The 22,845-nt window shown below is 43.7% G+C and overlaps 1 protein-coding gene across 10 annotated transcripts in view; it reads right to left on the reverse strand.

Annotated features, from left to right (window-relative positions):
• LOC112229800 (retinoic acid receptor RXR-beta-A) overlaps nt 1-22,528 on the reverse strand; it is a 34,113-nt gene extending 11,585 nt beyond the window's left edge. The window contains exons 1-6 of one of the 10 annotated variants that reach the window (XM_024395855.2): nt 22,270-22,528; nt 21,612-21,758; nt 8,944-9,173; nt 3,062-3,209; nt 1,908-2,087; nt 1,259-1,315 (exon numbers count right to left, since the gene is read on the reverse strand). In XM_024395855.2, the coding sequence (XP_024251623.1) occupies nt 1,259-1,315; nt 1,908-2,087; nt 3,062-3,209; nt 8,944-9,173; nt 21,612-21,627 (631 nt within the window). In that variant the 5' untranslated portion in view covers nt 21,628-21,758; nt 22,270-22,528. The remainder of the gene's footprint in view (nt 1-1,258; nt 1,316-1,907; nt 2,088-3,061; nt 3,210-8,943; nt 9,174-21,611; nt 21,759-22,269) is intronic. The other 9 variants (XM_024395851.2, XM_024395853.2, XM_024395856.2 and 6 more) reach the window with 9 other exon arrangements.
• Nucleotides 22,529-22,845: the final 317 nt, after the last annotated feature.

The following is a 22,845-nucleotide window of genomic DNA, read 5'->3' on the forward strand; positions in this document are numbered from 1 at the left end:
TGTTGTGACACACCGCCCCAGACCATGACGGACCCTCCACCTCCAAATCGATCCCGCTCCAGAGTACAGGCCTCGGTGTAACTCTCATTCCTTCAACGATAAACGCGAATCCGACAATCACCCCTGGTGAGACAAAACCGCGACTCGTCAGTGAAGAGCACTTTTTGCCAGTCCTGTCTGGTCCAGCAACGGTGGGTTTGTGCCCATAGGCGACGTTGTTGCCAGTGATGTCTGTTGAGGACCTGCCTTACAACAGGCCTACAAAGCCCTCAGTCTGCCTCTCTCAGCCTATTGTGGACAGTCTGAGCACTGATTGAGGGATTGTGCGTTCCTGGTGTAACTCGGGCAGTTGTTGTTGCCATCCTGTACCTGTCCCGCAGGTGTGATGTTCAGATGTACCGATCCTGTGCAGGTGTTGTTACACATGGTCTGCCACTGCCAGGATGAGCAGCTGTCCGTCCTGTCTCCCTGTAGCGCTGTCTTAGGCGTCTCACAGTCCCGACAATTTATTGTCCTGGCCATATCTGCAGTCCTCATGCCTCCTTGCAGCATGCCTAAGGCACGTTAACACAGATGAGCAGGGACCCTGGGCATCTTACTTTTGCCGTTTTTCAGAGTCAGTAGAAAGACCTCTATAGTGTCCTAAGTTTTCATAACTGTGACCTTAATTGCATACTGTCTGTAAGCTGTTAGTGTCTTAACGACCATTCCACAGGTTTATGGTTCATTGAACAAGCATGGGAAAGTGTTTAAACGCTTTACAATGAAGATCTGTAAAGTTATTTGCATTTTTACGAATGATCTTTGAAAGACAGGGTCCTGCAAAAGGGAAGTTTCTTTTTTTGCTGAGTTTATTAGCTTCTTGAATTCATAAATCTTTGTACAATAACCAGTGATGTATAGTCGAGGCCATATGCAACCAAAATCAACTTTATTTCTCATTACTCGAAATCACAAGATAGAGTGAACGCCAAGTATTGAACCTCTGCGATTCTTGAGCTTGGACGCTGACATTGGATGTGATGCAACGTGAGTGCAACACGGGGGGTGAAGCAGCTTTCATTGATTTAAAAGGAACCATTCCCTCAACGGCTGACGGCAATGCCGGACGACTGATGGCTATAGTGTAGCAGGGCCATAAGGCTTACTTTGCGCCTGATAATTTGAGTTTCAGACCTGTTTCATACCAACAATACATTCTGCAACGTACCTCACACAGAAATGGGCCATCAAAACATCATAAAATATTGTTTCTCACACATCACTCCTTCCCTCCCTCTTTCCTCCTTACATCTCTGTCGTTCATCTTGGACCACTACAGAAGAAGGGAGAGGGAGAGAGAAAACGAGAGGAAACAAGAGGGGAGAGAGAGGGGGGCAGGGGTTAGTGTTTACAAGGCTCTCCATCCCCCTCTCTCCACCTCCTTTTCTCGCTCTTTCCATCCCCTTTGAGTGCAATCAATAATCCCCCCTCAGAAATGTATATTACAATATTCTAATCAAATCTTAACAGCTCTTAGACATCTTTATTATACATAAATGATTCCAGTGGATTTAAAACAGATATTTGAAATAGTTTCATAGCAAGTAGCCTGTACAATGTTAATACAGCAGGACGGTTGGTGAGTGGAGGTTTTCCGGTTAGGGTCCACCTGACCACACACAAGCTGTCCCATCAATCTTCTTTCTACTTTCTTACTGTAGCAAGTCAGACCCAATTTCAATAAGGATCCTGGGTCTCCCTCCCTCTTCCATCAGCCTCTCCTCTCCCTTGCTCAGTCTCGCTCTTTAGATCTCACATTGCATCCCTCTCAGTCAAGCCTTTACCCTACCTGGTGATAGCGTTGCCCTTTTAATAAGATATATTGAACGCGAGTTGAGGACAGCAGACTGCCACCCCCCCCCTACCTTCCCTCTTCATGCCACAGGCCAGGCACTTCTGGTAGCGGCAGTACTGGCAGCGGTTGCGCTGGCGCTTGTCCACCAGGCAGTCCTTGTTGTCCCGGCAGGTGTAGCTCAGGTCCTTGCGCACCGTGCGCTTGAAGAAACCCTTGCAGCCTTCGCAGCTGTACACTCCGTAGTGCTTACCTAGAGAGAGAGAGAGAGAGAAACAAAGAGGAAGAGAAAGACAAGAAAGAGGAATGTAAGAAGACATGACAGAAAGAGAGGGAAGAGGGGGATAGAAAAAGGAGGGAAGAGGGGGATAGAAAAAGGAGGGAAGAGGGGGATAGAAAAAGAGAGGGAAGAGGGGGATAGAAAAAGGAGGGAAGAGGGGGATAGAAAAAGAGAGGGAAGAGGGGGATAGAAAAAGGAGGGAAGAGGGGGATAGAAAAAGGAGGGAAGAGGGGGATAGAAAAAGGAGGGAAGAGGGGGATAGAAAAAGGAGGGAAGAGGGGGATAGAAAAAGGAGGGAAGGTAACTTCAGTAACAAACCACTTTCAATAATTCAGGCATAAAGCCTACAGCACATAGTTCTTCAGGTGTGATGGCAATGAAAGTGCATGAAGTGTTTCGGTCCGTTTTAGTAAATGCTTCGCACAGACAAGGGAGAGAAGAAGAACAATTCCCTGCTGGTTTTTTAAATTTTATGCAGCTTTTTAAAAATGTTCTATGAAGAGGACAGGAGGAGTTCACCCCAAAATCAAGGGTTATCTGATGTTTCCATACCTCAAGTGGTATAAGTCCATGTAGCCAATGCCATCTGTTGTGTAGATCCCACTATGCACAGCAGAAATCTGTGGGTGTCAATCCCAAATTCATGGGAAAAGAAAGTCGACACACACTACCTAACTAAATTTCATTCAACGCCTGTCAAATTTCGGGCAGAACAATCCTTTAATAAACCAAGAATATTGCACCAGATGTGCTTCTCTCTCCGACAGACCCTCAATCCCAAATCAAAATCCCACCCCAGCCTGTCCTAAAGAGCGAAGAGTAAATAGTTCAACTTGTCTTCTCACAGGCTGGGTGGGATTATTTGCCATATTGCTTACACCATTCAATTTCTCTCCAAAAATCTCCACCACAAGTGCATAGGGTCTAGTGGCCAATTTGGGACTCACCGGAGGAGCGGTCGCCGCAGATGGCACACAGGCGCTTCTGGGAGAGCATGGGGCCCCCTGGGCTGTGGCCCCCCAGCCCGAACGGAGGCTTCACGTCGTCCGAGCTGCTGACCGCGTGCAGCCCCGACATGGACACTGTGGAGTTGATCTGGAGGCCAAGAGAAAGGGGGGAGGATAGGGGCAGAAGTGAGAGGGGAACTACTGAATTGAAGGGGGTTGGAGGAAAAGTCACTTATGTGTGACGTACTGGCAGCACATCTGTCATTAGTTCAATTACTTGGAGTCATCGATGCAGAGTTGTCATAAAAAAACAATTTTACCTTCATGCATTTAACAATGACATACATACTGTCAGTTCTCTCCTTGAGTGGGCTGATTGATCAGTATTAAAGCAACATTAAATTTCCTGTTCGCACGCCCAGGCCTCATCGGCTGAGAAAGGAGCATCTGGGCCTCGCCTCCCTCAATGCAGTAGAGATTACAGAGGACTTCTCACCATTAAGGTTAAGGTTAAGTCTCAGGGCATCCTCATAGCCTGATTAAATCATGAGGACGTTTGAGTAGAATCAGAGGGAAAAAGTGAAATGGGGGGAGGAGAATGAAAGCGAAAATGCCAGGGAGGGAAAGGAGGAAAAATAACACTGAGAAGGACCATCTGACATGAGAGAAGAAAGAGGGAATAAAACAATTTTGTTTGGATATTCACTACAGTGTTGCCACTGCGAGCCCCTTGGACAAATAATTGTACATTTAAAAAAAAAATATATATATATATTTTTTTTAATGACAATGTTCACAGATGCACATACATTCAAAGTAGATTTAAAAACTGTACTTTGTGCATGTGAATTTATGCTTTTTATGTATATCTTTCTTTGCAATATTGCAGAACATGTTCTCTATTTTCTAGACATACACAGGAGGACAGGGAGAGTTTGACCTTTTGATATGTGATTTTGAGAGCAACCAATGATTCATCCACTGGCACCCATCATCTAAAATGTCAGAAATGAATCATTACTGAATTCATTTAATATTTTTGGAGATTTTAAAAGTCAGAACACGTTCAAAGTGTACGACCGAGAGACAAATAGCCTACTTCTACCATACAATTAAGAGCAGGGCAACATGTTAAAAAAGGGCTCAGATAATGCTGTTTCATGGTTGATTTTGCAGACAAAAACTGAATTGTTACCTGGACTTTTAAGAATTACAATATCTCTACTGAACAAAAATATCAAATGCAACATATAAAGTGTTGGTCCCATGTTTCATGAGCTGAAATAAATTAGTTTACATACCTGTTAGTGAGCGTTTCTCCTTTGCCAAAATAATCCATCAACCTCACAGGTGTGGAAAATCAAGAAGCTGATTAAACAGCATGATCATTACACAGGTGCGCCTTGTGCTGGGGACAATCAAATGCTCACCTTCTATTTTGCCCTGTTTATCAAAAGCGTTGGAAAAACTTGTCAATAATCAACTGACTGTCTTTCTTGATGTCTATTGTATTCTCTCTGGTGTGCAATCTGGTTTCTGCTCAGGTTATGGATGTGTCAGCATTGCCCTTGATTCTAAGCAATGTTGTGCTGCTATTTTTCTTGACTTGGCCAAAGCTTTTGATACGGTTGAGCATTCCATTCCTGTGGGCCAGCTAAGGAGTATTGGTGTCTCTTAGGGGTCTTTGGCCTAGTTTGCAAACGACCTCTCTCAAAGAGTGCAGTGTATAAAGTCAGAACATCTGCTGTCTCAGCCACTGCCTGTCACCAAGAGTGTACTCCAAGGCTCAATCCAAGGCCCCACACTCTTCTCAATTTACATCAACAACATAGCTCTGGCAGTATAAAGCTTTCTCATCCATTTATATGCAGATGATACAGTCTTATACTCAGCTGGCCCCTCCCTGGATTTTGTGTTAAACGTTCTACAACAAAGCCATCTTAGTGTCCAACAAGCTTTCTCTGCCCTTAACCTTGTTCTGAACACCTCCAAAACAAAGGTCATGTGGTTTGGTAAGAAGAATGCCCCTTTCCCCACAGGTGTGACCTCTGAAGGTATAGCGCTTGAGGTAGTCACCTCATACAAATACTTGGGAGGATGGCTAGAGGGTACACTGTCCTTCTCTCAGCACATATCAAAGCTGCAGGCTAAGGTTAAATCTTGGCTTCCTCTATCGTAATCGTTCCTCTTTTACCCCAGCTGCCAAACTAACCCTGATTCAGATGACCATCATACCCATGTGCAATGCAATGCAAATAGTCTGGGTAGCCATTTGATTAGATGTTCAGGAGTTGTATGGCTTGGGGAAAGAAGCTGCTTAGAAGCCTCTTGGAACTAGACTTGGCGCTCCGGTACCGCTTGCCATGTGGTAGCTGAGAAAACAGTCTATGACTAGGGTGGCTGGAGTCTGACAGTTTTTAGGGCCTTTCTTTGACACCACCTGGTAGAGGTCCTGGATGGCAGGATGCTTGGCCCCAGTGATGTACTGGGCTCTACGCACTACCGTCTGTAGCACCATGCGGGAGGAGGCTGAGCAGTTGCCATACCAAGCGTTGATGCAACCAGGATGCTCTCAATGGTGCAGCTGTAGAACCTTTTGAGGATCTGAGGACCCATGCCAAATCCTTTCAGTCTCCTGATGGGGAATAGGTTTTGTCGTGCCCTCTTCACGACTCTCTTGGTGTGCTTGGACCAAGTTAGTTTGTTGTTGATGTGGACACCAAGGAACTTGAAGCTCTCAACCTGCTCCACTACAGCCCCGTCGATGAGAATGGGGGCGTGCTCGGTCCTCCTTTTCCTGTAGTCCACAATCATCTCCTTAGTCTTGATCACGTTGAGGGAGAGGTTGTTGTCCTGGCACCACACGGCCAGGTCTCGGACCTCCTCCCTATAGGCTGTCTCGTTGTTGTCGGTAATCAGGCCTACCACTGTTGTGTCATTGGCAAATTTAATGATGGTGTTGGAGTCATGCCCGGGCGTGTGAACAGGGAGTACAGGAGGGGACTGAGCACGCAACACTGAGGGGCCCCTGTGTTGAGGATCAGCGTGGCAGATGTGTTGTTACCTACCCTTTAGGAGCTCAGATGCAAAAATGTTATTACCAACGCATCAACAGCCAAGCTGTCTTCGCTGTCGATACGTTGGTAATTACATTTTTGCATTGAGCTCCAAGAGTGTGCGGCTCTCTTTTATTTTCAAGTTTTCTACTCCGCTAGCCAGCACCTCGCCTAAATAGGTGTGCGTTTCTTTTTCTTCTAGACTGTTACCTACCCTTACCACCTGTGGGGCGGCCCGTCAGGAAGTCCAGGATCCAGTTGCAGAGGGAGGTGTTTAGTCCCAGGGGCCTTAGCTTATTGATGAGCTTTGAGGGCACTATGGTGTTGAACGCTGAGCTGTAGTCAATGAATAGCATTCTCACATGGGTGTTCCTTTTGTCCAGGTGGGAAAGGGCAGTGTGGAGTGCAATAGAGATTGCATCATCTGTGGAGCTGTTAGGGTGGTATGCAAATTGGAGTGGGTCTAGGGTTTCTGGGATAATGGTGTTGATGTGAGCCATGACCAGCCTTTCAAAGCACTTCATGGCTACAGACGTGAGTGCTATGGGTCGGTAGTCATTTAGGCAGGTTACCTTAGTGTTCTTGGGCACATGGACTATGGTGGTCTGCTTAAAACATGTTGCTATTACAGACTCGGACAGGAAGAGGTTGAAGAGGTTGTCAGTGAAGACACTTGCCAGTTGGTCAGCGCATGCTCGCATTACACGTCCTTGTAATCCGTCTAGCCCTGCGGCCTTGTGAATGTTGACTTGTTTAAAGATCTTACTTACATCCGCTGCGGAGAGCGCAATCACACAGTTGCCCGGAACAGCTGGTGCTCTCATGCATTTTTCCGTGTTATTTGCCTCGAAGCGAGCATAGAAGTAGTTTAGCTCGTCTGGTAGGCTCGTGTCACTGGGCAGCTCTCGGCTGTGCTTCTCTTCGTAGTCTGTAATGGTTTGCAAGCCCTGCCACATCCGTTGAGCGTCGGAGCCAGTGTAGTACGATTCAATCTTAGTCCTGTATTGACACTTTGCCTGTTTGATGGTTTGTCAGAGGGCATAACGGGATTTCTCATCAGCCTCTTGAAAGCGGAAGCTCTAGCCTTTAGCTCAGTGCGGATGTTGCCTATAATCCATGGCTTCTGGTTTGGGTATGTACGTACAGTCACTGTGGTGGGGACGTCATCGATGCACTTATTGATGAAGCCAATGACTGATGTGTTGTACTCCTCAATGCCATCATTTGACCACTTTTTTATTGACCGAGTCACTGGTGCTCCCTGCCTTAATTTTTGCGTGTAAGCAGGAATCAGGAGGATAGAATTATGGTCAGATTTGCAAAATGGAGGGTGAGGGAGAGCTTTGTTCGCATCTCTGTGTGTGGAGTAACATGCTGATAGAAATTTGGTAAAACAGATTAAAGTTTTTCTGCATTAAAGTCCCCGGCCAGTAGGAGCGCCGCCTCTGGATGAGAGTTTTACTGTCAAATTGTTGTCTCTACCTTCTTGCCCTTTGTGCTGTTGTCTGTGCCCAATAACATTTTTTACCGTGTTTTGTGCTGTTACCATGTTGTGTTTCTACCATGTTGTTGTCATGTTGTGTTGCTACCATGCTGTGTTGTCATGTGTTGCTGCCATGCTGTTGTTGTCTCAGGTCTCTCTTTATGTAGAGTTGTGGTGCCTCTCTTGTCATGATGTGTGTTTTGTCCTATTTTTGTATTTTATTTTGAATCCCCGCCCACCTCATGTTTCAGCATGATAATGCACGGCCCTATGTCGCAAGGATCTGTACACAATTCCTAGAAGCGGAAAATGTCCCAGTGTTTCCATGGCCTGAATACTCACCAGACCCATTGAGCATGTTTGGGAAGCTTTGGATCGACATGTACGACGCGCTGCATGAGTCAAATGGTGGTCACATCAGATACTGACTGGTTTTCTGATATATGCCCCTACCTTTTTTAAAGGCATCTGTGACCAACAGACGCATATCTGTATTCCCAGTCTTGTGAAATCCATAGATTAGGGAGTAATGAATTTATTTCAATGGACTGATTGAAATTGTTACATGTTGCGTTTATATTTTCGTTCAGTGTAGATATGTATTGTTTCACGATAGCCTTTGGTAGTTCTCCTCAATTTCACTTGATCTACAGGGCTGGGAATTGCCGGGGACCTCACGATATTATCACGACGCTAAACTGTCGGTACGACATGTATTGAGATTCTCACGATTCAATACGAATTTAAATTAGATACTTTGATTGCGATTCAATGTTCCAAACATATTGCTCAACATATTTCTGCTGCAGAGGGACAAGACAGAGCCATGATAATACGATCAGTCATGGGAATAAAAGTGCGGAAAACAAAAATATGGAATACTGGGGTTTTGGTGCAGGTATAGCCAACTAGTGCACAAATAATATAGCAATATTGCCAAAACAATACAATATATCGTCACAAATAATATCCCGATATGTAACTGTATCAATTTGTCCCCCATCACCATTGCCCTACAACATAAATCACAGTATATAGCAAATTTTTGGGGCCATAAAATAGCAGCCAAGGTTTATTTACCATAAAAGTGCTCTCAACAAGTGATATTCTTCTCAACCAATCACCAAAGAGGCAAGTGCTGGCAGAGACGCACATGTTGACTGCAGCCTATATAGTCACACTTGGTTCTCACCGGCCACTAGTGTAAAGCAGCATTTATTGACCCATAATGCTAACTTCCCATCTCTGAATGGCCCTGAGAGGTGATGGATGAAAGATAAAGGCAGAAGGAGAGGAGTGGTAGAATAGAAGTGTTAGCTACCTGTCTGGAACTCAGGGCTCACCTGGGGGCTGCTAATGGGGCCGTAGCCCACCGAGGGTGTCCCGGGCAGGCATGGCGACCCCAAAGAGGAGCTGATGACAGAGAAGGGCGAGCCCATGCTGCTGGTGGGGCTGTTGACGTCCGAGGTGAAGGGCGGCAGAGACGTCATGGCGGCAGCTGTGGGGGTCAGGGGGGGTGAGTGCAGGCCCGAGGGAGGGGAGGACACAGAGGAGCTGTCTGGGCTGCGGGAATCTGGTGAAAATGACAGGGATTACATGGCAGAGAGTGATGATACCCTACATACAACTCAAGTTTAAGAAAATATAATTATTGATAGTTTTCCTAGCTACAATGAAGTTAGTCACCATAATCTAGCTCAACACCAACAATTTAAAATAGGCCACCAAAATACTTCTAATCTCGATTAAAAGACAAATACAGTATAGCGCAGTGGTCACCAACTGGTAGATCTTCAATGCCTTCCTAGTCGATCAACAAACATTTCTGTAGAAAAGTCCACTCCTTTTATTTGTTGCGGTGTTGGCGGTCAAAAGCCCTGCGCAACGGGTAGGCAAAGTGTTCCCATTTCCAACCATTTCATTTGTCTGAAAAGACTAACTCTGCCTAGCCGGCAGATCCGTGGCTAAATCGAGTGTGCCTTCTGCGCTGGCTAATCGGATAGCTCACAACACCGCGTACGGCTTCCACGACCCTGGCCACAGCAAAGTTTGATACAAGCCTACATGAGATTTCATAACTTTAAAACCATGACCAGAGAGAGACTGTGAATACAGCAAAGAGCATCTGTTTCTATGAGCGAGTTCATGTCGAAGGTTATTCAGCACTGTCAACACTATTCCAAAACATACCATGAGCTTCTCCCTACTATGAGTAGCCAAGTGTATCCGATAACCCTGCGTTTTTTAAATTTTTTTAAAAATATTTTATTTTTGCATTTTCCAATTAAGAACAAAAGTGAAAAAATATTAAGTAAAAAAATAAAATAATTATAATTATATATACAAACATACAATAAATAAGTAATAATAAAGAGTAAAATAAAAATGAATAATGAGACATTAGATCATATGGTCACCTGCCGTAAGCTACATATTATACATTACGTGTGAAACATTATTTAAGGATTATAAAGAGATTCAATCAATGTGATGTGGGGGGAGATTCTCCATAGAGTCAATAAAAGGTTGCCAAATTCTGTAAAATGTCTTTAACTTATTCCTCAAGCAGTAAGTGATTTTCTCCAGTGGGATACAACTATTAACTTCCGATAGCCACATTGCAACAGGCAGGGAGGAATCCGATTTACATTTCAAGGCGATACATTTCTTGGCAATCGCTAGCAATATTTCTGTTAGCTTTATAGTATGGCTTTGCCTAAGATTGGTGTTAAAGTTACCCAGTAGACAGACCTCCGGGTCTAAAGGGAATGCAACCCCGTGAATTGAGGATATGGTATCGCATACCCCCTGCCAGAAACCGTGTAGTTTTGAACACTGCCAATTGGAATGGAGGAATGTTCCTTCATCTGAGCCACATCTAAAACATAGGGAGGAGATATCAGGGTTGAACTTGTGCAGTCTAGATGGGGTGATATAGAGCTGATGGAGGAAATTAAACTGGATCAGTCTGTAACTGGAGTTCAATGTGGATGTAACACCATCCCTGCATAGGTCACTCCATAAATCCTCATCAAGATCAATACCCAGATCTTTTTCCCATCTAAGTCAGGGTTTATCTAGCTCAGGCAGTGTTAGTCCTGACATAAGAGCATCGTAAACACGGGAAATGGTCTTGCGTGGCAGAGTTGTTCAATAGGTGACATCTTAGGTAGGTTCCATTGTCCCTTCAGAGTCCCCTTAATAAAGTTTTGTAGTTGTAGATAGCTAAAGAAGTCCGTTAGGCAAGTGGTATTTCTGTTTCAGCTGATCAAAAGACATAAGAACTCCCTCCTCGTAACAATGTTCCAGAAGAGTGATCCCCTTATCAGACCATGGTCTAAAGTTACTATTCTGGAAAAATATAGGGATCAATCTATTGTTCCATAAAGGGGTTTTAGGGGAAAGGAATCCCCCTCGTCTGAACAGCCCATGCAGTTTGCACCATGACAGGACAGAATGTATAGTTGTCTGGGATGATTTTTACAGATTTTCTGTCCCATTTGTAAAACAATTCTGCCCCAGTGTCATCATTTACCTCAAACTTTTCAATGTTCAACCATGAGGGAGAGGGACCATTGTCAAACCTCTGAGCCTAGACTTTGCAGCCCAGTAGTACATTCTAAAATTGGGGAGGTTTAAGCCCCCTTGACCGTAATTCAAGTGTCAGTTTATCCAGGCCAACCCTAGGGGTTTTGCTGTGCCAGATAAACCGTCTGGTCAGCTTGTCGAGAGAGGAAAAAAATGCTGCGGGAACAGGGATAGGGAGAGATTGAAACAAATATAGAAATCTGGGCAGAACATTCATTTTAACTACATTGATTCTACCCAGTAGAGTGAGCGGCAAGTCCATCCATTTACAAAGGTCACCTTCCACCTTTTGCAATAAACTGGCCAGATTGAGTTTATAGAGGTTGTTCAGATTACCATCCACCATTATGCCCAAATATGTGAAGCCCATAGGCGACCATCTAAAAGGAAACTTGTGCTTGATGGTATGATGGTCAAAGACAGACAACGGTAAGATTTCGCTTTTATCAAAACTGACCTTATATCCAGAGAAATAACTATAACACTGTAGTAGGATCTGCAAGTGAAAGAGGGAATGTTCTGGGTTTGTTAGAAATAAGATAAGGTCATCCGCAAAGAGTGATCATTTATGGGTATGGGGGCCCACCTCTAAGCCATGTATGTCAGGGCACGTTCTAATAGCCTCAGCCAACGGTTTGATGACGAGGGCAAAGAGGTGGGGGCTAGTTGGGCAACCTTGTCTGTTCCCCCTATAAAGAGGGAAAGAGGAGGAAGTAAATTCCATTGGTAGCAATCCTAGCTTTAGGAGATTTGTAGAGTGATTTTTATCAAATTTACAAACACGGTACCTAAACCAAACTCTTCCAAGACGCGAAAGAAGTATGGCCATTCAACCCTATCAAAGACCTTTTCAGCGTTGAGGGAGACTGCGACACTAGGTATTTTGTTTTTGTTAGCAAGGTGAATTATATCAAAGAACCTTCTGAGATTATTGGAGGACAATCTATTAATTATGAAGCCAGTCGGATCTGGGTTGACCAACAAGGGAAGACATGACTCCATTCTCTAAGATAGCATCTTGGTGACCAGTTTACAATCCGTGTTAAGGAGAGAGATTGGTCTATAGGAGGCGCACTTTAGCGGGTTTTTCCCTGTCTTGTGGATTACAGTAATCACTGCTTGAGAGAAAGACTCTGGAAAGCGGTTGTCTTCCCAAGCTTTTTAAAGTACCTCCATAAGTTAGGTGACCAACAGCTCCCTAAATTTGTTATAGAACTCTGGAGGAAAGCCATCCTCCCCAGGAGATTTATTAGAAGGTAAGGATTTAATGGCCTCCAACAATTCAGGAACTGAGAAGTGTTCACTCAGGCGCTCTCTGTCTTCCTCTGACAGGCATTGGAGGTTGAGAGAGGAGAAAAAGGAGTGTATCTCTGATTGCTTGATTGGGAAGTGTAGAGGTCTTCATAGTATTTTTTTTAAAGTATTATTAATTTCAGTAGGGTCGAAAGATCTCATTAGTAAGAGTTTCTATAGCATTAATCGTCCTCTTACTTTCCTCTGCTTTCAGTTGCCATGCCAATACTTTGTGAGCTTTCTCTCCAAGCTCGTAATAACGCTGTTTTGATTTATTGATGGCCCTCTCAGCTTGATATGTGTTCAGAATATTATATTTCAGTTTTTTATTTACCAAAAGCCTATATATATCTTTAGTCGGGCCTCTTTGGTAGGTTTTCTCTAGCTCAGAGATTTCAGATTCAAGGGCACTCAGTTCTGCACTGTGTTTTCTCTTCAGCCCTTTAGTATAGGAATAACCCTGCGTTTTCGTTATTATTAGTGGCTCCCGTATGTCTATTTTAATATGAATAAATATTTCACTTTTTCTGGTCATAGGAACAACATGAATTTGTGCAGAAGGAAGATGAGGTGCGACTCAAGTTTAGCCATTAGGTGGAAGATGATATCCCCTCTCTCTGGTCAGTCTCACCTTTATTTAACCAGGCAAGTCAGCTAAGAACAAATTCTTATTTACAACGACGGCCTACCCCGGCCATACCCGGACGACGTTTGTGCCAATTGTGCGCCGCCCTATGGGACTCCCAATCACGGCCGGATGTGATAGGAGCCCCGCAAAAAAGGAGAGCAGGGACTGCTGCTCTCTCCCTTCCTCTGCTGAGACTAATGCCACGTTCAATACAACTGGCAACTCGGAATCTCAGACTTCTGTGCGTTCAAGACAACTGGGAACTCAGGAAAAAAAGTTCCCAGTTCTCAGTCGAGTTCCCAGTTGTCTTGAAAGCACCATGACCATCAGATGAGTGGTACCATCAATCCAGTAAAATGAAAAAGCAAATTATTTGCGAATCATTTCAATTTATGCTCAACTGTGGCTCACAGGTGCTACACCAACTGATCTATTTTGTTATCAAAGCTGAGTTTTGAAATATAATATGGTCTGAGAAGGACAATATTGGCAGGCCAGGCAGCTAGTCAATATGCTGTGATAATGTATTAGGCAGACTGCACAAACCTCATTCTTACAGAACTGTTTTAAATTAAGTTAATGTTACATTTTTAAAGAAAGAAATCTGAGCGATAGATCTCGGCTGGCTTTTTCTTTTTGGTACTTTTACACCTTTTTCTCCCCAATTTCGTGATATCCAATATACAGTCTTGTCCCATCGCTGCAACTCCTGTACGGACTCCGGAGAGGCGAAGGTCGAAAGCCATGCGTCTTCCGAAACACGACCCCGCCAAGCCGCACTGCTTTTTGACACATGCTTGCTTAACTCAGAAACCAGCTGCACCAATGCATCTCCTCCGTACAACTGGCGACCAAAATCAGCGTGCATGCACCAGGCCGCCACAAGGAGTTGCTAGAGCGAGATGGGACAAGGACATCCCAGCCGGCCAAACACTCCCCTAACCCGGATGACGCTGGGCCAATTGTGCGCCGCCTCATAGGTCTCCCGGTCGCGGCCGGCTGCAACACAGCCCGGGATCAAACACGGATCTGTAGTGACGCCTCTAGCACTGCAGTGCCTTAGAACGCTGCGCCACCCAGGAGGCCCACGGCTTGCTTTTTGACTGACCGGTTGGCTGGCTTCAGGACCATGCAGACGGCTCAGAGCAGGGCGGGAAGGCTGTTTGCCCGGCTGGCTTTAGGACAGCGCATAGATGCAGCTCTGCATTAAACATTGCAACTTCTCTCAAAACAGTGCGGAGGTGAAGATGGCAGTAGATGGCTAGTTAACTGCTGTTTGACTTGACATGAAACTAAACTAGAGTTTTTTAACCCGGTGCTGAGCTACTGCGTAGCAGCTAATTGCTATATGACACGTGTTGTAGAATGTTAAGTTCCCTATCAACTGAGGTGAATGAAGTTACAGCAGCCAATGTGATAATGGCTGGAGTCAATTTATTATCATATTTTTTTGCATTTGGAGTTTTTACAGTGTAGAAATACAATGAATGAGCTTCAACTTCATAATAACCCCCCTCCAACCCCTCCCATGTCACTTTGCCATACCCTAGGTTTAGCTGAAATGAAGCTAGGCCTTATATATCTCTGGGAATAATTATGTATAAGCAATAATTAATAACAACAACCACGTTTCCATTCAACCATTTAATGCGGATGAATTACCTGACAAGAAAAAAGTAATGACCGGTTGATGGTAACATGAAATGTTGTTACAAATTTAAAATGCCGACAGACAATTTGTTCATTTAACATGGTGGGATCTTTTCGTGTGCAAATATAATGGGCAAATATTGATATCATAACCATCATATCGAAGTCATGCCGTGTGGTCTTCCCCATTACGACTTGGGAAAGCATGCAGTTTATTAGGCTACAGATGAAATACATTCACAAGGTGGTGAATGTGCAAGGTGATGACGAGTTTGATGCTCCTTTTGAATAAATATCGAGGGTCTTATTCTGATGACATGATGATTGATGCTTGGCTGCCGTTTGATATATACAAATAATGTCGCTCTTATCCATAATAATCTCAATGTAGGTAGCCTACCCGTACTGTATCGGCGAGATGTTGGCTAGAGCATATGTACCAAGACCAGAGAGGGCACATTTGCTATATAAGGGTTTTCGTGACAAAACCATCAGTTGAAAATGCAATCAAAACCAATTTAACTTGTCTTTTTTTTACTTGTACATGGGAATTTGACGGCAGTTATTTATGTGCACTACGTCATCATGCACAGGCTTTGAGCTACAAAAACTAAGTTTAATGGAAACATCTCTGGCGTGTAAAATGCACGTATTGTTTTATGCAGATTTTAGAATATTTGCATGAAAATCTGTCACAAATTGGATGGAAACCTAGCTAGTAATAATAATACATTATGTAAAGCGCATTTCCGACGCTCATTGTACATACAGTGCCATCAACAAGTATACAGACCCCTTGACATTTTCCACAATGTTGTGTTACAAAGTGGGATAAAAATGAATTGAATTGTCATTTTATTTGTCAACTATCTGCACAAAATACTCTGTAATGTCAAAGTTGAAGAAAAAGTAACTTTTTTTAATCAATGGAAAATAAAACAAATATATCTTGATATATCTTGATTAGATAAGTATTCAACCCCGAGTCAATACATGATAGAATAACCTTTGGCAGCTATTACAGCTGTGAGTCTTTCTAAATCGAAGACCTTTGCACACCTGGATTGTACAATATTTTTTTTAAATATTCAAGCTCTGTCAAGTCGGTTGTTGATCACTGATAGACTGCCATTTAAGTCTTGCCATAGATTTCCAAGCAGATTTAAGTCAAAACTGTATCTAGGCCACTCAAGATCAGTCAATATCGTCTTGGTAAGTAACTCCAGTCTATATTAGGCCTTGTGTTTTAGGTAATTGTTCTGCTGAAAGTAACATAACATTGTTTAAATCAATTCAAACTTGATTTGTCACATGTTAGACCTTATAGGGAAATGCTTGCTTACAAGCCCTTAACCAACAATGCTTTTAAGAAGTTAAGAAAAAAAATGAACAAAAAAAAAGAGATAATAAATAGCAAATAAAAGTAGCAAATAATTAAACAGCCGCAGTAAAATAACAATAGCGAGGCTATATACAAGGGTTACTGGTACAGAGTCAATGTGCGGGGGCCACCGGTTATTCAAGGTAATATGTACAAGTAGGTAGAGTTAAAGTGACTATGCATAGATAATAAACAGAGAGTAGCAGCAGCGTAAAAGAGGGGTCTGGGTAGTCCTTTGATTAGCAGTTCAGGAGTCTTATGGCTTGGGGGTAGAAGCTGTTAAGAAGCCTTTTGGACCTAGACTTTGCGCTCCGGTACCGCTTGTCGTGCGGTAGCAGAGGGAACAGTCCATGACTACGGTACCTCCAAGTGTCTGGTGGAATACAGATTGAACCAGGTTTTCCTCTAGGATTTTGCTTAGCTCTATTCCATTTCTTTTTACCCTAAAAAACTCCCTAGTCCTTGCCGGTCACAAGAATACCTATAAAATGACGCAGCTACACCATGCTTGAAAATATGAAGAGTGGTACTCAGTGATGTGTTTGATTTGCCCCGTACATAACTTTCTGTCCTGAATACAACTTTTTTGCAGTCTTACTTTAGTGCAAACAGGATGCATGTTTTGGATTATTTTTATTCTGTACAGGCTTCCTTTTCCCTGTTATTTCTGTTAGTATTGTGGAATAACTACAATGCTGTTGATCCATCCTAAGTTTTCGCCTATCATAGCCATTAACATCTGATTTAAACTCACCATTGGCCTCATGGTGAAATCCCTGAGCGTTTTTTCACTCTTTGGTAACTCGAATGAGGAAGGGTGCCTGTGTCTTTATAGTGACACACTGTCCCAAGTGTAATTAATAATTGCTTGAAGGGATATTCAATGTCTGCTTCTATTTTTTTTACCCACCTACCAATAGGTGCCCTTCATTGGAAACCATTGGAAAACTTCCCTCGTCTTTGTAGTTGAATCGGTGCTTGAAATTCACTGCTCGACTGAGGGACCTTACAGATAATTGTATGTGTGGGGTACAGCAATGGGGCAGTCATTGAAAAATCACTATTATTGTACACAGATGGAGTCTATGCAACTTATTAAACACATTTCTACTCCTGAACTAATTTAGGTTTGCCATAATAAAAGAGTTGAATACTTGACTCAAGACATTTCAGCTTTTGATTTTTTATTAATTTGTAAACATTTCAAAAAACAAAATTCCCCTGTGACATAGGGTATTATGTGTAGATCAGTGACAAAATCTAAATGTAATACATTTTAAATTCAGGCTGTAACACAATGTGGAAAAAGTCAAGGGGAGGTGGGGTACTTTTTGAAGGCACTGTTAGAAAACAAAATTCAGCAACAATACAGTAAAATGTACAGAAAAAAAAATCACAATACATCAAACCATTGCCTACGAATACAAAACAAGAGATTAAGCAATTCATTTTGTATTTATTTATTTATCCTTTATTTAACTGGGCAAGTCAGTTAAGAATAAATTCTTATTTACAATGACGGCCTACACCATCATAAATCATAAAATGCTAACTCGAATAGGTAGGTCTTTAGTTGTGTTTTAAAAAAGGAAGTTGAAGCTGCCTCCTTGACATATGTAGGTCACCCATGATGCACAGGCTTGTAGCTGGTGTGACCAGCCTGTTTGAGTCTGACAATCGTAGTGTGCGTGCAGGAGAATAGTTCTCTACACGTTGGCATATGTATTTAGGTGCATCACCCTTGAGGGCCTGTATTGAACAGGAAGCCAATGGAGGTTGAATAAAGCAGAGTAGTTTGATTCATCTAGTATTTAAACAATTAATTGGTGTATATACAGCCTGAAACTAATGACTGTAAAATCATGTAAATGTTCCTTACAAGCCAGAATGTTGAATAATATTACATTTGAACTTAATCTACCAGTTGTCTGTGGTGTTGGTCCTTCAGATGTTTGAAATACGAGACAAAATATCAACTGGAAAGTAATTGCTTATTGTGAAGAGCGCCGGTAGTGAAGTTTCTATTATCACCTGGCACGTGCAAAACCATGTAAACACCTGATGACTTCAGTTCGTGTGCATGCATCGCGTGCACACGTTTGCTCATGACCGAAGGCATGTGCACAAGATGGAAGTACACTGCTCAAAAAAATAAAAGGGAACACTAAAATAACACATCCTAGATCTGAATGAATGAAATATTCTTATTAAATATTTTTTTCTTTACATAGTTGAATGTGCTGACAACAAAATCACACAAAAATGATCAGTGGAAATCAAATGTATCAACCCATGGAGGTCTGGATTTGGAGTCACACTCAAAATGAAAGTGGAAAACCACACTACAGGCTGATCCAAATTTGATGTAATGTCCTTAAAACAAGTCAAAATGAGGCTCAGTAGTGTGTATCGCCTCCTCGTGCCTGTATGACCTCCCTACAAAGCCTGGGCATGCTCCTGATGAGGTGGCGGATGGTCTCCTGAGGGATCTCCTCCCAGACCTGGAGTAAAGCATCCGCCAACTCCTGGACAGTCTGTGGTGTAACATGGCTTTGGTTGATGGAGCAAGACATGATGTCCCAGATGTGCTCAATTGGATTCAGGTCTGGGGAACGAGCGGGCCAGTCCATAGCATCAATGCCTTCCTCTTGCAGGAACTGCTGACACACTCCAGCCACATGAGGTCTAGCATTGTCTTGCATTAGGAGGAACCCAGGGCCAACCGCACCAGCATATGGTCTCACAAGGGGTCTGAGGATCTCATCTCGGTACCTAATGGCAGTCAGGCTACCTCTGGCGGGCACATGGAGGACTGTGCGGCCCCCCAAAGAAATGCCACCCCACAACATGACTGACCCACCGCCAAACCGGTCATGCTGGAGGATGTTGCAGGCAGCAGAATGTTCTCCACGGCACCTCCAGACTGTGTCACGTCTGTCACGTGCTCAGCGTGAACCTGCTTTCATCTGTGAAGAGCACAGGGCGCCAGTGGCGAATTTGCCAATCTTGGTGTTCTCTGGCAAATGAAAAACGTCCTGCACGGTGTTGGGCTGTAAGCACAACCCCCCCCTGTGGACGTCAGGCCCTCATACCACCCTCATGGAGTCTGTTTCTGACCGTTTGAGCAGACACATGCACATTTGTGGCCTGCTGAAGGTCATTTTGCAGGGCTCTGGCAGTGCTCCTCCTTGCACAAAGGCGGAGGTAGCGGTCCTGCTGCTGGGTTGTTGCCCTCCTACGGCCTCCTCCACGTCTCCTGATGTACTGGCCTGTCTCCTGGTAGCGCCTCCATGCTCTGGACACTACGCTGACAGACACAGCAAACCTTCTTGCCACATCTCGATTGATGTGCCATCCTGGATGAGCTGCACTACCTGAGCCACCTGTGTGGGTTGTAGACTCCATCTCATGCTACCACTAGAGTGAAAGCACTGCCAGCATTCAAAAGTGACCAAAACATCAGCCAGGAAGCATAGGAACTGAGAAGTGGTATGTGGTCCCCACCTGCAGAACCACTCCTTTATTGGGGGTGTCTTGCTAATTGCCTATAATTTCCACCTGTTGTCTATTCCATTTGCACAACAGCATGTGACATTTATTGTCAATCAGTGTTGCTTCCTAAGTGGACAGTTTGATTTCACAGAAGTGTGATTGACTTGGAGTTACATTGTGTTGTTTAAGTGTTCCCTTTATTTTTTTGAGTAGTGTACATTCATGCAAAGCCTGCATACTTACTGAAGTCAAGTTTTATAGGGCTTATGTACGGGATACACATGGTGTACACAGTCCAACTAAACGCTTACTTGCAGGTTCCTTCTCGACAATGCAACAATAAGAAATAATAAAATATAAGAATACAAAGTCAAAGGCTCAGTAGAATAGTTAATACAGGAAGGCACAATGTATAGTCCAATATTTCCACGTGTTTAGGGGAAGGGAGGATTGGGGGCAAGTGTTTCAATTGCGCAGTATTTAGTACTCATAATAAGAGTCTGGTAGCAGCAGTTGTGATGTATGAGTGTGAGTATCTGTGTGTGAGTGCATGTATGCGGAGAGTCAGTGCAGAAAGAAACTGTCTCGGAGCCTGTTGATATCAGATATACTCCAATGCTGTCTGCCCGACGGTAGGAGAGTGAACACCTCGGGGCTGTGGTCCTTGATGCCGATGGCTTTCCTCAGGCCCTGTTTCGAGTAGACTTCCTGGATGGGTGGGAGCACGGTCCCAATTATGTACTTGTGTCTCCTAACCCCTCCTGTCTCAGCCTTCAGTATTTATGCTGTAGTAGTTTATGTGTCGGGGGGCTAGGGTCAGTCTGTTATATCTGGAGTATTTCTCCAGTGTCCTGTGTGAATTTAAGTGTGCTCTCTCTAATTCTCTCTTTCTTTCCCTCTCTCGGAGGACCTGAGCCCTAGGACCATGCCTCAGGAACACCTGGCATGATGACTCCTTGCTGTCCCCAGTCTACCTGGCCGTGCTGCTGCTCCAGTTTTAACTGTTCTGCCTGCGGCTATGGAACCCTGACCTGTTCACCGGATGTGCTACCTATCCCAGACCTGCTGTTTTCAACTCTCTAGATACAGCAGGAGCGGTAGAGATACTCTCAATGATCGGCTATGAAAAGCCAACTGACATTTACTCCTGAGCTGCTGACCTGTTGCACCCTCGACAACCACTGTGATTATTATTATTTGACCATGCTGGTCATTTATGAACATTTGAACATCTTGGCCATGTTCTGTTATAATCTCCACCCGGCACAGCCAGAAGAGGACTGGCCACCCCTCATAGCCTTGTTCTTCTCTAGGTTTCTTCCTAGGTTTTGGCCTTTCTAGGGAGTTTTTCCTAGCCACCGTGCTTCTACACCTGCATTGCTTGCTGTTTGGGGTTTTAGGCTGGGTTTCTGTACAGCACTTTGAGATATCAGCTGATGTAAGAAGGGCTACATAAATAGATTTGATACTTGTGTCAGCGGGTGTTTACATGGTTTTGTGCCAGCTGATAGACATTTCTCATTCAGTACCAGCACTCTAAACAATACTTTCCTATTAAATGTCGATCATCTGAAGGACTTACACCACAGACAACCGGTAAATTAAAATATATTTAATTCAACATTCTGGCTTGAAAGGAACATTTACACAATTTAGCGGTCATTATTTTCAAGCAGTATATACAAATAATTGTGTATTATATGCTAAATAATCCGACACAATTGGGGTGATCTGGGTTTTTGTGTAGTTTGTGAGAGCATCCTGGTAGCTATAGCTAACGAAGCTATTCAGGAAGGTAACTTAGTAACTTGTTATGCCTTTCAGCCAATGTTTTATTTAACTAGGCAAGTCAAATAGTTAGCAAGCATCGTTAATGCACGAGCTAACTAGTATAGTTAACCACTGGAACATAAAGACAAAGTGTAAACATGGAATGACAGCTAGCGAACTTCATTCGAAAACACCGATGGCCTTCTTACCTCTGCTGTCGCCCATGACTGCCTCCTTGGTGGAAAAGACGCGCTGTGACACCGATAGACGTGCTTCAATCACCCTGCTTACCCAACTCAAGACCGCGGACTGAGTGAGGCCCGGGCCAGAGTCGTTTTGGGGGACCAAAAACAGGTCTGAAAGAAAATCCAAAACAAAATAATGAAATAACAGCCGCAAATGTCTAAATTTGACAGCCAAGTCTTTCCTAACATGAGCCATGAAGACCCATACTCATTAGTGTATGTGTGCATTTTGGCCAAGAAGCATAAAGTTATCGTTTGCTGGCTAACTAGCTTAGCCCGACTGGGTAACAAAACAAGCTAATAACAAACCACTTAGTCATTGTATATAGCTAACGTTAGCTAGCTATCTAACTAGATTGCTACAAACGCTGAGTAGACAAAATATTGGCCTGTAGACAGTGCAGCCATAAAGGAATGAACGTTTTGTATCATTGGTACAGCTAGCAACCGAGCTAGCTGGCTAGCGTAGTGCAACAACCAACCAGAGAGAACTCGCAGTGATAACGTTAGTTGGTCAGTTTGGAAACAATTCATATTAGCTATTCATTTCCCCAGCAGCGTTAATGCTAAAACAAACTATGCTATGCATCAACAATAATTATAATTATAGCCAGCTACTAACGTTCTTGATCGTGCAGTTTCTGCGCATGAAAATATATGGTGGTAGGTCAGGCAGGCCACGAGTTCTTCCTCTCTCCCCACTTTCCCTCGTCGTCAGTCCTCCCTTCCCCTGCCCTGCTGCCTGTGGTTGACTGAGTAACGGTAGCTACTGTACCAAAGACAATACAGTCTGAAGAGGTTTTGTAATTTTAAAAAATACCATAAATCTGAACGTCTGTAATGAGCATTATGATGCATTTACATGACACTTTAATAACATGCAGCCAGGTTCCCCATTTAACATTACATGGGGAATTTTAACACTGGGGCCTCTCAATGGTGTGTACTTAGTCCCCTCCTGTATTCCCTGTTCACCCACGACTGCGTAGCCAAACATGACTCCAACACCATCATTACGTTTGCTGACGACACAACAGTGGTAGGCCTGTTCACAGACAACGATGAGACGGCCTATAGGGAGGAGGTCAGAGAACTGTCAGTGCAGTGCCAAGACAACAACCTCTCCCTCAATGTGAGCAAGACAAAGGAGTTGATCGTGGACGACGGGGCTGTAGTGGAGCGGGTTGAGAGTTTCAAG

The sequence above is a fragment of the Oncorhynchus tshawytscha genome, linkage group LG31 (genome assembly GCF_018296145.1).
Source record: "Oncorhynchus tshawytscha isolate Ot180627B linkage group LG31, Otsh_v2.0, whole genome shotgun sequence".
Lineage (NCBI taxonomy): Eukaryota > Metazoa > Chordata > Actinopteri > Salmoniformes > Salmonidae > Oncorhynchus > Oncorhynchus tshawytscha.